Source organism: Neoarius graeffei, chromosome 11 (assembly GCF_027579695.1).
Source record: "Neoarius graeffei isolate fNeoGra1 chromosome 11, fNeoGra1.pri, whole genome shotgun sequence".
NCBI lineage: Eukaryota > Metazoa > Chordata > Actinopteri > Siluriformes > Ariidae > Neoarius > Neoarius graeffei.
This window is the reverse complement of record NC_083579.1, coordinates 3239919-3256738: the sequence shown is the minus strand read 5'-3', so window position 1 is coordinate 3256738 and position 16820 is coordinate 3239919. Positions and strand designations below refer to the sequence as shown.

Below are 16820 nucleotides of genomic sequence, written 5' to 3'. Positions count from 1 at the left end.
GTTATTCCACTCAATCTCAGCGCGACGCATCTCGCCGCCCAGCTCATGTACGACTCCATTTCATGGAATAACCGTTAAACAGCTGGTTTTAGTGTTCTAATCCAATACTGAACTGATTTCTGTTGTTTTTGTCGTTAGGAAAAATCTCGACCCAGACAGATGTGAAAAAACGGCCCTGGTTAAAAAAGTTTTCCTGTAAGTCAGACCCTCCAGGATTTCACGGTGTTCAACGCAAATTCAAGGCGGTGTTGCAATTATATCCAATCACCGCAACTTTCACCAATCATTGGCGTCGTCTTGAGGTGACGTCGACAAACTACCTTCCGCCTTACTTCCCTGTATACGTTCAAGAGAAGCAGCATGTGCGAGTCAGTGTTTATATAGGCTTAAATTCTGTTACTGAAAGTGTGTTATGTTTACAGTGAAGGACTGTGTGCACTTTACATTATTTTTTTTTTTACTTAATACAAGAAATTAATGGATGCCAACATTTTTGCCAAAATGGTATTTTATTTTCCATTGTTTAGGCAGCTTCAGCATCATACTGTGAGATTCTGTTCAAATTGTTTTTTTCTTCGGGGGCGCTGTTGAGCAGGATATGGAGTAAGACACGCTTTGGGAAGCTCTGCCAAAATCTAAGTTTAAAATTGTATTTGAAGCGCTTTATACTTCTCATATTGGTCGACTGAAGTCACGTACATGTGGCCAGTGAGCTGATCTGTATTTTATGTCAATGGCGAGGAACCTACGACAATATTCTTACACTCCTGGGCGGAAAACGGCTAATAGCAAACAAGCTAGCATGGAAGATCTCAAGACCGAAGTTCTTGCCTCTCTTAAAGATGACATCTCAACACTAATCAGGTCAGAACTAAAGGACATTCTTACTGGCGAATTCAGCGCGGTAAAAAGTGAAATTCAGGCTGTTAAGACTGAGGTCGTGAACAGTGTTTCTCGACTGCGCACCGACCTAGAAACGGTGACTACCAAAATGGCTGACATGGAGCACAGTCTGACAACGTGCTCAGACGATGTTACAACTCTACAAGCTACAGTCGAACAACTTCAGGCAAATGTGTTGGACTTGCAACAAAAATGCATGGACATGGAAGGCAGAATGAGGAGATCAAACATCCGAATACTAAACGTCCCAGAGGAGGCTGGAACGGGCGACCCGTCATTCGTCACACAGCTACTGAAGGAGGCATTCGATTTGGATAAAGACGTGTTGGTTGACAGATCGCATCGACTCGGAAGGGCTTCGTCATCAAAGAAATCTAAACCTACGCGAGAGAATAGCCCTACTGCAAGCCAGGAGAAGCCCCGGGCCATAATCGCAAAGCTCCATTATTATCAGGATTGTGTGGACATACTTCGCCGAGCAAAGGAAAGAGGTGATGGCTTGCGCTATGGAGGAGTGTCTATTTCCATCTTTCCGGATTATCCTCCAGCCGTCGCGCGAGCAAGATCTGCGTTCAACGAGGTAAAACAGCTGCTGAGAGGCCGCGAGGATGCCCGCTACGGAGTGAAGTTCCCTGCCAAGTTATGCATCACTTTCAAAGGCACCAAGAAAGAATTTTTGGACCCGAGAAAAGCGATGTCGTATGTGAAATCGACAATACTTGTGGAAGACAGGCCTGTATCGTCAGAGTAAACGTTGTAATCATGATGACATGTCCGAAAGGTAGGCTAAAATCTATTTAGAAATTGAAAGTGATCGCGAGTGAGAGAGAATTACTGTAATCAATAGAACCACTGATGTTTGGACTGGCTTGATACAATGGACAGTCGACTTAACGTATTGGAAGCGCTTTTCATTACTGCTTAATTGGCAGAGCCCCCTGCTCGAGTTTGAGTTCCCCCATCACAAGCACATAGTCTATGTGTGGATTCCATTGTAAAGGGTTTAGTGTTCACCTCATTCTAGGTGACAAGGGGAGGGACTTAATCGCACCTGATAATCTTTTTTGTATGGTTTTAATGCTTATTTTTCTCACCTTTTTTTTTTTTTTTTTTTGGAGGAGGACCTTTTTTTTTTTTTTTTTTGCACCAATATCTGGATACATTAATATGCTTTTATATAATGATAAATGGCTAACACACTGTTGAGAGGTAATACAGGATGCCCAGTTAACTTTGTTTCCTGGAATGTGAAATCTTTAAATCACCCTGTTAAACGCAAGAAAGTTCTGTCGCATCTCAGCCAGCTTAATGCTGGACTGGCCTTTCTCCAAGAAACACATTTACGTCAATGTGATCATAGTAAACTAAGAGGCACCTGGATAGGTCAACTCTATCATTCCAATTTCAACAGCAAGTCAAGAGGCACAGCTATTTTGATAAATAAGAATGTTCCATTTGTAATGTCAAAAGTGGAGGCAGATAACTATGGAAGGTATGTTATAGTTACAGGAAGATTATATGAAACCCCAGTTGTCCTAGCTAACATATACGCCCCCAACTGGGATGACGAGTCATTTTTTTCATCCTTTTTTTCTCGCTTGCCAGATATAAACTCTCACTACCTTATTTTGGCAGGTGATCTGAACTGTGCCTTCTCCCATTTAGACCGTAGCTCAACTAGAATGGTCCCTCAAACTAGAGCAAGCCAAACCATTGATTTATTTCTTCAGACTTATGGGATTACAGATGTATGGCGCTTTCAGAATCCTAACTCTAGATGTTACTCTTTTTTCTCCCATGTTCATAAAACCTTTTCCCGCATAGATTATTTCCTAATGGACAACCGCCTTCTCCCCATAGTGAGTAAGTGTGAATATCAAGCAATTATTATATCTGATCATGCCCCATTATTGATGACATTGGATATACCAACCTCACAAGATGTTTATAGACCATGGCGATTAAATAATTTATGGCTCAGTGATCAATGCTTTGTTGATTTTATCTCATCTGAAATATCATCATTTATGGAAAATAATAAAACACCAGGTATGTCATCATCAACAATATGGGAGTCTATGAAGGCATATCTAAGGGGACAAATTATATCTTATTGTGCCCAAAAGAAAAAGGGTGAAACAGCATATCTTAAGAAATTAACTGAGGATATTTTGCATGTCGATAGGTTACTTGCTCAGGCGCCATCCCCAGACTTGTATAAACACAGGCTCATGTTACAGACAGAATTCAATCTTTTATCATCTAAATATATTACCAACCTTCTCAATAAATCACATCATAAAATTTATGAACACGGTGAAAAAATAGGTACAATTCTTGCACACCAGCTGCGCCAAAGGTCTGCAGCCCAAAGTATAACTGAAATAAGTGATGAGACAGGCAATAAGCATATCAACCACCTTGAAATTAACCAGACTTTCCATAGGTTCTATTCTAGGCTGTACAGTTCTGAATCACATCAGGATAAAAATCTGTTTCAATCCTTTTTTCACAATTTAGATATTCCTTCAGTACAGAAGCAAGTTGCCTCTGAACTTGATGAGCCATTCACTGAAGAAGAATTTTGCTTTGCTGTGAAAACTATGCAAAATGGCAAATGCCCGGGGCCAGATGGATTTCCTAGTGAATTTTTTAAAAAGTTTTCTAAAGAGCTAGCACCTCTTCTACTCTCTGTGTTTGAAGAGTCATTCACAGCTGGGTCACTGCCCCCAACAATGCGTCAAGCTGTTATATCACTTATTCCTAAGAAGGACAAAGATCCCTTAATATGTGGCTCTTACCGCCCAATTTCTCTTTTAAATGTTGACAATAAAATACTTGCCAAAATGTTAGCCTTGCGATTGGAAAGAATACTTCCATCACTGATATCAGAGGATCAGACAGGATTCATTAAAAATAGACAATTATCATCTAATGTACGTAGATTGCTTAATATTCTTTACAACTCCTCACCATCCAAAAGCAAAGAAGTTTTGATATCACTAGACGCCGAAAAGGCCTTTGATCGAGTAGAGATGGACTATCTTTTCTTTATTTTAGAACGTTTCGGGTTTGGACCACAATTTATACAGTGGATTAAGGTATTGTATTTCCTACCTATGGCAGCTGTTCGAACCAATAATAACCTCTCACCTTTCTTCAATTTACAACGTGGCACTAGACAAGGCTGCCCCTTGTCGCCCCTACTATTTGCTTTAACTATTGAGCCACTGGCAATTGCACTGTGTAGCAATACTGACATCAAAGGAGTGTTGAGAGGCGGATTAGAGCACAAGGTTTCACTATATGCCGATGATATGCTCATATATATGTCAGATCCTGAGGAAAGTCTACCTAAGATGCTGGAGGTGCTACATTCATTTGGTAGGATTTCAGGATACAAGGTTAACATGCAAAAAAGTGAACTTATGCCTATTGACCCCTCCTATCAGCTTACTACAAACCAATCATTTTCTATCAAGATATGCACACATAAATTTAGGTATTTAGGAATTTGGATAACACGTAGGTTTAAAGATTTATATGAAGCTAATTTTGCCCCACTTTTAAAAAGTCTAAAGACAGACTTAAGCCGCTGGAACCTCCTCCCGCTATCCCTAGGGGGAAGAATCAACGTTGTCAAAATGAATATCATGCCTCGTTTTTTGTTTGTCTTCCAATGCCTCCCCATTTTCTTAACTAAATCTTTTTTTGGAAATATAAACAAACTTATATCTGGCTTTATTTGGAATGGGAAAAATCCACGTATACGTAAAGAAGTACTGCAACGACACAAACAACATGGTGGGTTCTCCTTGCCCAACTTTCAATATTACTATTGGGCAACTAATATTAAAAACATACTTTTTTGGATCCACTCTGCTACTTATGAAAACTGCCCCAGCTGGTTGCAGCTAGAAATAGCATCTTGCAAACAGGTCTCATTACATGCAATAGCCTGCTCCAAAATTCCCCTTGCAGAGCCCATGTCCAAATTCTGCAGCAATCCCATTGTGAAACACTCTTTTAAAATATGGGCACAATTTAGACGGGCCTTCTCTTTATTTGACATGTCTAAGAATGCCCCTTTGGTTGGAAACAATATGTTTACCCCATCTATAAATGATAATGCCTTTAAGGTCTGGTCTGAGAGGGGACTGAAGACAATCAAAGATCTCTATGTTGGTGGGGTGTTTGGATCCTTTGAATATTTCCAAACACAAAACCGCATTCCTAGCACACACTTCTACAGGTATCTGCAGCTCCGTAGCTTTGTTTCTACACACTTTCCATCTTTCCCATCACCACAGACAGATTCTCTTTTAGATACATTAATCAAAATCCTTCCTCAATTTAAAGAAACAATAGGAATAGTTTATGGTGTACTTAATACAAGCAACTTAGAACAATTAACAGTGTTAAAAAGCAAATGGGAGGAGGAACTGGATACAAATATATCTGACACACAATGGCAATCCGCTCTCAAAAATATACATTCATCGTCAATTTGCCTCAAGCATGCTGTTATTCAATTTAAAGTTTTCCACCGGTTACATTGGTCCAAGACAAGGTTGGCTAGGATTATGCCTAATATTGATCCAACATGTGACAGATGTAAAGTTGAACCTGCTACACTCGTACACATGTTCTGGAGTTGTCCAAAATTATTTGAGTTTTGGAATTCAATCTTTGTGTTTTTGTCTAAAGCTCTGAATGTGGATATTGAACCCTCTCCATTGGTTAGTATTTTTGGAGTAGCACCTGAAGAACTAAGCGGCATAGGCGACTATGGTAAAATTGTTATAGCATTTACAACACTAATTGCCAGACGTATTATATTAATGAAGTGGAAAGACAAATCGCCCCCTACATTTAAGCATTGGATTAATGATGTAATGCAATATCTGACACTTGAAGATATCCGATTTCATATCCAGGGTAACAGTCTCAAATTCTGCTATATTTGGCAGCCTGTCCTTACTTTAGTGGGAAAGCTTGATTCTAATGACATTGTTATGTAGTAAATTCTATGGAAGTCCTCCTCCTCCTTCCTTCTTTATTTGTGTATTTTATTCATTTATTTATTTATTTATTTTTCATTATTGTTTTTTTTTTTTTTTTTTAATTTTATCTATTATTATTATTTATGTCATATTGTTTTTTCTTCTTGTTGTTGTTAATTACTTTTAATTGGGGTGCGACGGGGTTGGGAGGGTTGAATGTTAATGTTTGTTCTGTACTTAACACAAAAATAAAAAAGACTTGAGATTAAAAAAAAATTGTTTTTTTCTTCTATGAAGCCTGAGCCATTTATTTTATTAGTTTATAATTATTGTTTAATTTAGTCTTCAGGAGAGACTGCCTGAACACAGTACTAGTATTAATAGTTTTTTTTTCTTACATGAAAGCTGAGGCATTTATATTATATTTTAAGGTAACTTCATGTTGTGCTGTGAGGTTCTCTGCACTTTAACTTTTGAACCAACAGGTGCATTTGGATAAGTAAAGCCTATTTTTCTGCATTTTTGTAGTCCTGGTAATCTTTTATATTGGTAAAGTTGTTTATAGGACCATTTCTCAGTGTCTTTGTTTTTTTAATCAATAGTTTTTCGGTAATAACTTAATATTTAACATATCACTCAATTTTAATCACAAAAAGAGAAAATCGCAACAATTTCTCGCAACTCTCACTTCCTCCCGCAATGTAATCGCAACAAAAACCTAAAAAAACACCGCAACTTTCATCGCAATTTTTTGGAAAACCCCCCGCAACAATCACAAAAAAGGCCCGCGGAATCCTGGGGGGACTGGTACAGCAAGTCTCAGTTGCTGCAGTTGATTAATTTTGCGGCGGCGGTTTGACCTGCTCGAGTTGTTGATGTTAATAAAATGTGGGCGTTTCTAGCAAACCGTTTATCTTTTACAGAATTAAATTAGTGCAGAATTGACAGCTTTCTTTCTTTTGTGCGTCATCGAGTTCAGAGTTTCACCACACTCGAGTCTCACACACACGGTGAAGAGGTGGAGGAGTGTGTACCTTGCAGTGCAGCAGGCCGTCCTGGTAAAGCCACACCTGCTCGTCTGCTCCGTTCTCCTCCAGAACCTGCAGTCGCAGCAGCTTGATGTCGTCCAGCGTCCCGGAGAGAGACATCACACAGCCCGTCTCAGCACTGCGCAGCCGGAAATACACAGGCTTCTGCTCTCACACACACACAGAAACCACATTCAGGTCTAAAATACCAAAATTAGACGAGACGTCATCTCAGAAATAAGTCAAATAAAGCAACGAGTCACTCAGACAAAAGTACTTTAAGTCACCAAATGAGGTCATAAGACTAATTTGCATATTCATTGGGGTCATCATGATTATTTGCATATCATATTACAAATTAATTTACACAAAGTAGGAAGGTTTTTGGAAGATCTCACGACTAGAAACTGATTTTTATACGTCATCAAAAATCGCCACTTACAGAATTACAGCATCAGCTACATAAAACGAAGCGGTGGTCGTGAGGAGACAGACACGGAAGAAAGGGTTAAAGATGGAATAACTTGATTTAGTGCTGCAAATATCACCAAAACGTTTAAAAATGAAGAAATGCGCAGGTCGGACAGACGGTGGGGATTAGCGAATGCCGATTGGTCGATGGGAACAAGGATTTGTTGGTAGGCAAAAAAAAAAAAAGTCTCGCGCTCTCGAGCTGCTCACTGCTTTTACAAAGCAGCAACATAACGAGTGACGATTATTGTATTCTTTCTATCAGCAGAACGGCTCTCGTCTTTACAGTTTTATTCATTTCAAAAAAAAAAATTTAACTACTCTCCAATACTAAACCCTCAGCGAGTGTCGTGGTGCGTTTTCAGGATTCCAGAACCGAAACTGTCTGCTTTCTAAAACAAGATGAACGAGTCTTTAATCTAATAAATATAATTATATCCATTATGGTCATTACTGAAATTATATGAAATAATATTAAGATTTTAATGATCTTGTCTTTGTGATCTTATCTGAGGCGGCTGGAAGACAGCGTTACAGTTTTGGAGACCATCGCAGCTCAAGTTCTTTGCTTTTCTACAGAGGGGGGAAGAAAAAAAAAAAACCCACACATACTTCTGCGAGATCTCTCTCTTCAGCTGCAGAGCGTTTTGGGATCGGCCTCAAATACAAGCACTTTTTTTTTTTGAGTGCATTTTCTTGCGGCATGCTAACGCTAACTCTGACGTGGCTGCTCCGTGGGTGTAACCGCAGTGACTTCTGCATACGAGAGGCGTGTGGAGAGACGACGTGATTAGTCACACAGATGCACTGCTGATGACGCGGCACAATCTGAATATACTATGGCTTGCGCTGGAAAACAAAAGGAAACGCACACGCTAGCAAATTTTAAACTTGTGTAAAGATGCGAGTACACGCTATTCCAGAGATGTCGCAGGTCCATAAACGCCGTTTACGCGTGTTTTTAGCTTCAACTACAGCCGTTTCCAAGTTGAACCATGTTACCGCAATAAAAAAAAAAAACGTGCAACATCTCGCGCAACTTTCAGAGAATCTTATTTTGAGATTGACCTCAAATATAAAAGACATTAAATCAGAAATCTGAATTTTGTGAGATGTCATATTTGCAACTTTGTGCTGCACCCGCTGAGCGACCGCATTAGCATGCTGCGAAAATGCGCGCACACAAACAGCTACAAAAATGGATTTAATGTTTTTATATTTGAGGCCAAATCACAAAATTCGATGCCCATCTCCATCTGATGCGTGTGTGTACACACCATTACTGTGGTTTCCATGTCAACAAACTGACCCGGAAATACACTGACCTCAGTGAAGAAAAAAAAAAAAAAAATCTCACAAACATGCTCCTCCTCCCTCCCCCCCTCCATGTCCCTCCAGGGCTCCGTACTTTCCTGATAACTCCTCCTCATTTTTTTTCCTTGCTCTCGTTCTCTTTATTGATTTTATTGAAATTATAATCAGGAACACGGTACCTGTACCAACGGCCGCAGAGATCCGATCTGCTTCCAGCCGCTGAACTTCATCCAGTCGCCGATTTCACTGGGCTGCAGTAAGAGCTGACGACCGTGAAAGTTCTTCCCTTCATATAATACCCACCTACACACACACACACACAACTATCAAGTCTGTAAAGCAGAATCAGTGGAATGTTCCATGATGCTAAACTCTGATACTGTGCTAGCTATATTAGCTAGCTATTCTGCTCGAATCGCTGCTCACACCATGCTAGCACAAACTACAGTATATCGCTAGTGAGACAACCTACACAAAACCATGGACATGACTGCAAATTGAACATCTTCCAGCTAAAATTAAAATTCCAAAGGAAATCACAAAATTCCTCACTCCTATTGGTAGACGCTCCATCTCTCGTCATTCACATAAGATTAAAATTTACTGTCACTTGCCCCGCCCACTATACATCAATAAATAACAGCTGCTCCGTTTCCTGTTGCTGGAACCTGGCAGCTCACGATGTAAAGAAATGACTTCCGGTCACATCACGTCACTGCTGTCCCTGTGAGCGCGGGATATAGTAGCAAATTCCAGACACTAAAAAAGTGTGTGAGCTGGTTAATATTTGAAAGAGGGAAACATTTGTAGGTTTTTATTCAGACCAATCAATCACTAACACACCAAGCTGAGGTCACCTCATTACATATGACTTTAATTAAGACACAGTGTTTATTTTGTTCGTGAAACCATGACGAAAGCAGAGTTTACATTTTTCTTCTATGAAGAAAGGGAACAATATTTTTTCCAACAAAATTAATTGTCCAATCATTGTGGAAAAACACGATATAAAAGTGATGACTTTTTTTATTATTATTATTTAAAAGTAAATTTTCTTCCTCTTCATGTCTGGATGCTGATTTGAAAAGGTGACTCCACTCTGGACCTGTATATTAACTCGACACACATTTCGGCTACAGTGACGTTATTTGGTGGTTTGAAAAGCTGCTTACTGTATTGTTTGTCTTGCTAGGCTAATATAACACCAGCTAGCTAGAACTAGTATACCTGATGACCAAAGTTTACAGAAATTAATTTACTTTTATTAAGCGTGTGCAGCGTAATAAGTAACACCTTTTTTTTTTTAAATGGACACATTTTTAATGTGAAGGAGCCGCTGCAGAACTTCATTTAGCCAAAGGAGAGAGAACGAGGAAAGGCTTCAGCAAACTCAAAACGTGCATCAACGCGCATTCGTAACGCGATCAGGGCTTCAATTCGAGATGGAATTAAAATGCAGGAAATTTGTGTTTGAGGAAACATCTTAGAAAGAGGTATTTAAGGGAAATCGTGAAGGAACTAGATAGAACTTGACGCCAGCGGCGTCGATGAGGATGCCGCCGCCTGGTAGACTACACGCCTTATTAAGTTGTGATTTGGGGATGGACATTTGACCTCACAGTAATCTTGACCTGTGACCTTTTAACCTCAAAATCTAATCAGTTCATGTTTGTCCCCAAATGGTGAAAGTTTGGTGAAATTCCTTTCATTTGCCTTGAAGATATTGTGTTCACAAGGTTTTCGGACAGACATTTGACCTCACAGTGACCTTAGACCTTTTGATCTCAAAATCTAATCATTTCATCTTTGTCCCAAATTGCACAAATGGTGAAAGTTTGGTGAAATTCCTTTCATTAGCCTTTGAGATATCGCGTTCACAAGGTTTCGGGACGGACGCAGACGGACAACCCGAAAACATAATGCCTCCTGCACCTTAAGGTGGCGGAGGCATAAAAAGAGGCATCAGTTTTACCGACCAAAAAAAAAAAAAAAGCCTCAATGGGGCTGGAGCTCATACCGGCCACTGATGTCGTGTCTAGGTTTAAAATCTGATCACTCCTGTAGGAGGATTACCGATTTTCGTGAAATTGAACATGGACCCTGTGTAGTCTCATCCATGGCAGGTGGCGCCACCTGGTAAACAGCTCTTGTTGGAATACGTCTTTAGAGTCTTCTGGCTGAGTTTCAGCGAAAACGTCCCAGCAGTTTACGAAGAGCAGCGTTTAATGTGACGAGTCACCTAAAAATTTCAGACGCCCATAAAATTGTAAATATGACAGGCGATGATGCCACCGTCTTTCTTAACAACTTTTACGCACACCCACCTGGGGAACACTGTACGCGAGTTTGATCGAAAGCCGATCAATCCTGGAGGAAGAGGAGTGATTTTTGTAAACTGTAGATGAATGATGACGGACAGATGGCGCGTGATCGCGTAAGCTCGGTCTGGCCTACAGCTAGATGAGTTAATGATCATCTTTCATCAATGTGAATTAGGGGTCGAGCGCAACGACACTTGCTGTATCTGCATCTGTTTAGTCCTCTAAAAATTCATATCTGCGTTTGTATGTGTCTCGATCAGCAGGTATTGAAAAACGAGCACGGTTTCACAGACTCCCACGCAAGGGCGGGGCTGGAGGAGGTGGGCCACCCATATCTGATTAGAGGGCCTTTTTTTTTTTTAAATTGTGATGTGGAGAAGTAGTACCAAACGGATGACTCTACACCATCGGCGTTGAAAGTTTCAGGATGATTTTATCCAGTAGGTGGTGTTTTGAGTCATTTTCAACCCATACAATCCAGATTTTTATAAAAATGGTAATTTTGTTAATATTAACACCAGCACTGATGTGTTTCTTCACAGTACAGGCGTGTCATCCAGTTTAAAGCTGAACAAAATGTATTTCAGGCAGCAGCCCTTCCTTAAAATTATATATTTAAATAAATAAATAAATAAATAATCATCTAATAAATGTAAAATTTATAAATAAACAAAATATTTAACTGCTCCTCATCCTATTTTTTATTATTTGGTTAGATCCTGAATCTATACTAAAACTAACAACCACCACATGACTAAAACATGACTATTTTCATCAAAATTGGAATTAGCCGTTACAAACGAACGCTGCGACTGAACAAGGGATCAAAAAGGAAAAAATAAATAAATGAGAGATTGCTTTTACACGCAGAAACACGACATCATGTGTGAACCTGTACAGCTCATGGCCACGCCTCGGTTCCTGACTCAGGGTGTAGAGTTGTTCACTTCCCCAAACCAACAAACTGGGGGGGGGGGGGGGGGGGGGGGGGGCACACATCATTGTACACTTTAATTAGATGTTGAGTAAGTGTTCTAATGAAGTGCGTGGGCTTAAATTTAATCAACCGTTCAGTGAAATATTTCAGTTCCTCTCTACAACCAACACAATAGGCTCAGGTGTCTGAAAAGCCTCGAGGCAAACGTCAGCACACACTCGCTGAAACGCACGGCACTGAATCCTGCGCTCTGATTGGTCAGAAGGTGTTGATTAGTTTTCTAACAGCAGCAGAACTTTGTGTCGTTATATAAAGAGCCGGTGTGGGAATCCGAGCGACTCACATTCCTCCGTTCACCACCACAGACTGGCTCCGCCCATCAATCCCGCTCAGTGATAGGCTGTTGGAGCTGTGCGTCAAGACAACCTTCCGCCCCCTGAAGCACGGCTTACAGAACAGAGTGATGGAGGGAAGAGAAAACTCCTGCACACAGAGAGAGAGAGAGAGAGAATGAATAATGGTCACATGACCGAGGAGGAACAGTACAACCTTTATGACACAAAGAAGGTGTTTATCTTTCCTCTTGCACTCCATTTTCTTGTCCTTCTCTTATTTCTCTCCCTCGCTCTCTCACTTTTTCCATGCCTCTTATTACTAACTCAACTTTCCATCCCTTTCTTCCCCCTCTCTCTCTCTCCCCCTCCATCACTTTCTCTCTCTCCCTCAAATGCTCTCTTCATGCCTCTCAGGTTACAGCCCCCCCCACACACACTCGTCCTAATTACGTGACCTTATGTTGTTCACATTCTCTCCTTTCTTTTTTTTAGCTTTCCCTCTTCCAAACCTTTTCTTTCACTCACCATCACTCCCTCTTTTACTCTCTATCCATCTCACTTTTTTTTTTACTTTCTTTCTCTCCCTCTCATTTTTTCCATGGCTTTTATTACCGAGTACTTTTCATCCCTTTTCTTCCCTCTTGTAGCTCTCTCTCTCTCTCTCTCCCTCCCTCTCTCTGTTTCATCCTTTCATGTTTAAATAAATGCCCCATTTTGTAGGCATTTATCCTTCATTCTCTCTACTTTACCCTCCCTCCATTCCTCCTCCACTTACATGGCCGATGGTGTGCAGTGATTGGATGGTGCAGTCAGTGGTGACTCCGCCCATCGCGGCAGTGTTACAGTAATCTCCTTCCTCCAGCACGTACATGTTCTCTGTGAACTGAGGCCCTTCAAATGCCACCCAGCTGCAACACACACACACACACACACACACACACACACACACACACACCTGTAACACTAACGCACAACCCGATAACACACACAAACATACAGCTTTAGTGTAAACACACACAGCCAGCAACACAAACAATGCCTGGAATAAACATTTCACTAAAGCAGCAGCGTAGAACGGATCAAAACATCAACCTGAAACACACACACACACACGGGTTTTTGGTTGTTTGTGTAAGATGTGCACACCTCCCAGCAAGGACTTTACACGACCGAGGGCAGAATCCGGCCGGCAGGAACGGAGAACTCTCCTCCAGAACCAGATCATCACCGAGAAACTCGGGCTCCGAGAACAACTGCACCTGAAACGCACAACAGCACCAGAGAAACATTATTTAGTCCACTTCCGGTCACAAAAAATTATTTATTTAGCTGCACAATTCTGTCGGCTTTTCATCAAATATCTGCAAATCCAGATTCTATCGGTTTAATGATCACCACGAGTCGCTTTAATTACACTCCATTACAGTGGAGATGAATTCTAATCCAATTAAAATATTCAACTCTCACCTTAAACCGCGGCAGTCCAGCCATCTGATCCTGCGTACAAACAACAACAAGAGTTACATTCATCTTAACGACAACATCTAAAAATCAAACCCCGATACACAAGTCACCAAAAAACACATCACATGTTCATTACAAACAGATTTTAGACACGGAATAGAACACCGCGCGTCGCTCTGTTACAGGTAAATAATCAGTGTTGGGGTGGTGTGATGAGGCGGAGTTCCTGTTCCCATCCTGAAGTGTAAGAGTTTCTCCGACGTCGCAGCAACATGACGACAATTACTCCATTTCAGAACGTTTATCCGTTTATAGTTAAAACCTTAATATTGTGGAACAGCTGAGAGAGAAGTTCGTCCTGTTGGCCCTCGACGGTAACGCTCAGGGACCCCTGGGATAAATTAGCAACCACCTAGGAGCACCCCGACACCTAACCCTAACCTAGCAACGACTAAGGAACACCCTAACAACCACTTAGCAACCACTAAGGAACACCCTAACAACCACTTAGCAACCACTAAAGAACACCCCAACAACCACCAAGGAACACCCCAACAACCACCAAGGAACACCCCAACAACCACCAAGGAACACCCCAACAACCACCAAGGAACACCCCAACAACCACTTAGCAACCACTAAAGAACACCCTAACAACCACCTAGGAACACCCCAACAACCACCTAGCAACCACTAAGGAACACCCTAACAACCACTTAGCAATCTCTTAGGAACACCCCAACAACCACCTAGCAACCACTAAGGAACACCCCAACAGCCACTACGGAACACCCTAACAAAACACTTAGCAACCTCTTAGGAACACTCCAACAACCACTACGGAACACCCTAACAAAACAGCAACCTCTTAGGAACACCCCAACAACCACTACGGAACACCCTAACAAAACACTTAGCAACCACTAAGGAACATCCTAACAACCACCTAGCAACGACTAAGGAACACCCTAACAACCACCTAGCAACAACTAAGGAACACCCTAACAACCACTTAGCAACAACTAAGGAACACCCTAACAACCACTTAGCAACCACTAAGGAACACTTTAACAACCTCCTAGGAACACCCTAACAACCACTTAGCAACCACTAAAGAACACCCTAACAACCACCTAGCAACCACTAAGGAACACCCTAACAACCACTTAGCAATCTCTTAGGAACACCCCAACAACCACCTAGCAACCACTAAGGAACACCCTAACAAAACACTTAGCAACCTCTTAGGAACACTCCAACAACCACTAAGGAACACCCTAACAAAACACTTAGCAACCTCTTAGGAACACTCCAACAACCACTACGGAACACCCTAACAAAACACTTAGCAACCTCTTAGGAACACTCCAACAACCACTAAGGAACACCCTAACAAAACACTTAGCAACCTCTTAGGAACACTCCAACAACCACTAAGGAACACCCTAACAAAACACTTAGCAACCTCTTAGGAACACTCCAACAACCACTACGGAACACCCTAACAAAACACTTAGCAACCTCTTAGGAACACCCCAACAACCACCTAGCAACCACTAAGGAACACCCTAACAAAACACTTAGCAACCTCTTAGGAACACCCCAACAACCACCTAGCAACCACTAAGGAACACCCTAACAACCTAGTAACCACACAGCTACACCATAGCAGCTAGCTGGGATACCACAGAATTCACCTGGCCACACCCTAGTAACCTACTGAATTATAATAGCAACCACCTAGCAACCTGTTATCATCATCATCATCATCATAAGCGTGGGATTGTTACCAGAAACACGGGTTGGATGGAAGAGATCTTGTGATTGCGAGCTCCCCAATCCTCTGGACTCGAGTAGAGCCCTTTCTCCAGCACGTACACCTCACCGGAGAACACAGGGTTCTCAAACAGCAGCCATCTGTTCTCACACACACACACACACACACACACACACACACACACACACACACACACACACACACAATCAAAAGACCTGCATTAGCTTTGAATATCATCTGAAATGAAAATCACAGTGAACTCAGAACCACATCATAAAGCTTTTATAAAAGTTATAAAGTCATAAAGAAGTGTTTCACTGCACAAATATTAAACCTGCAATTACTCGTGTGTGTGCGCGCGCGCGGTCTCTATAAAACTCGGGCAAACATTCAGTCCTGCTTTATAAACATTTACATCATCAGGAGTCGTTCGTCTCCAATCCATCACATCAGCTCCAGCACTGAGAACCAGTCAGATGTCGACTTTCAGTTTGTGAGTGGACGCCGTTATTGTAAAACCCACCCACTTTTTAAACAAAATGTGTAACGGCTGCCAAGTCAAATTCACTCAGTGTATGTAAACACTGTAGTGTGTGTGTGTGTGTGTGTGTGTGTTACAGTCACATCTGTTCACATAACTGATCAATACACACCAAGAAGAAACGGAAACGTCTCCACTCCTACCTCATTAATATTCATATCAATCCCTAATTATTAATAAATATGGATATTTTAAAAGAATTATTTTGTTCACATAAAGGCCAAATGTAGCAAACAACTAATGGAAGTGTGTCACACAAAATCATGCGTGAATATTTAATAATGAAAAATAATAGAGAGAGAGCGAGAGAGAGAGAGAGAGATGGTGTGATACCATTTTTTTTTCTTTCCCTGATACCGTGATCATCAACTGATATCAAAACACATCCATTATTTATTTCTTCAAAACTTACTAAACTTTATAATTCCTTCATTTTAAACTGAAATATTTCTCTGAAATATACGGGACGGATTCGGAGGTAAACAGCGAAGCGGCTGATGTTGGTTCTGTTAAAGGATTGCTGTTGTCATGTGACCTGTTTTTCTACTCGCAGCGAGACAACGTAAACTAACAGGATGCAGGTCTGAGTGGTCAGAAGGTGTTGATTAGTTTCCTTTTACTGCAGGTTTATATTACTGCGCTCATTCTGATACATTATCGTTTCTATAGTAACGGGAAGGAGGAATAAAACACTCCAGGACACGCCGCTGAAGGAAAATAATCAAC

At 41.1% G+C, this 16820-nt stretch overlaps 1 protein-coding gene across 1 annotated transcript in view; it reads right to left on the bottom strand.

The window, feature by feature from the left end:
* crybg1a (crystallin beta-gamma domain containing 1a) overlaps nt 1-16820 on the bottom strand; it is a 167831-nt gene that overhangs the window by 11881 nt on the left and 139130 nt on the right. The window contains exons 14-20 of the mRNA XM_060933277.1: nt 15567-15693; nt 13780-13809; nt 13459-13571; nt 13088-13220; nt 12321-12460; nt 8899-9022; nt 6941-7099 (exon numbers count right to left, since the gene is read on the bottom strand). Coding sequence (XP_060789260.1) covers nt 6941-7099; nt 8899-9022; nt 12321-12460; nt 13088-13220; nt 13459-13571; nt 13780-13809; nt 15567-15693 — 826 coding nt within the window. The remainder of the gene's footprint in view (nt 1-6940; nt 7100-8898; nt 9023-12320; nt 12461-13087; nt 13221-13458; nt 13572-13779; nt 13810-15566; nt 15694-16820) is intronic.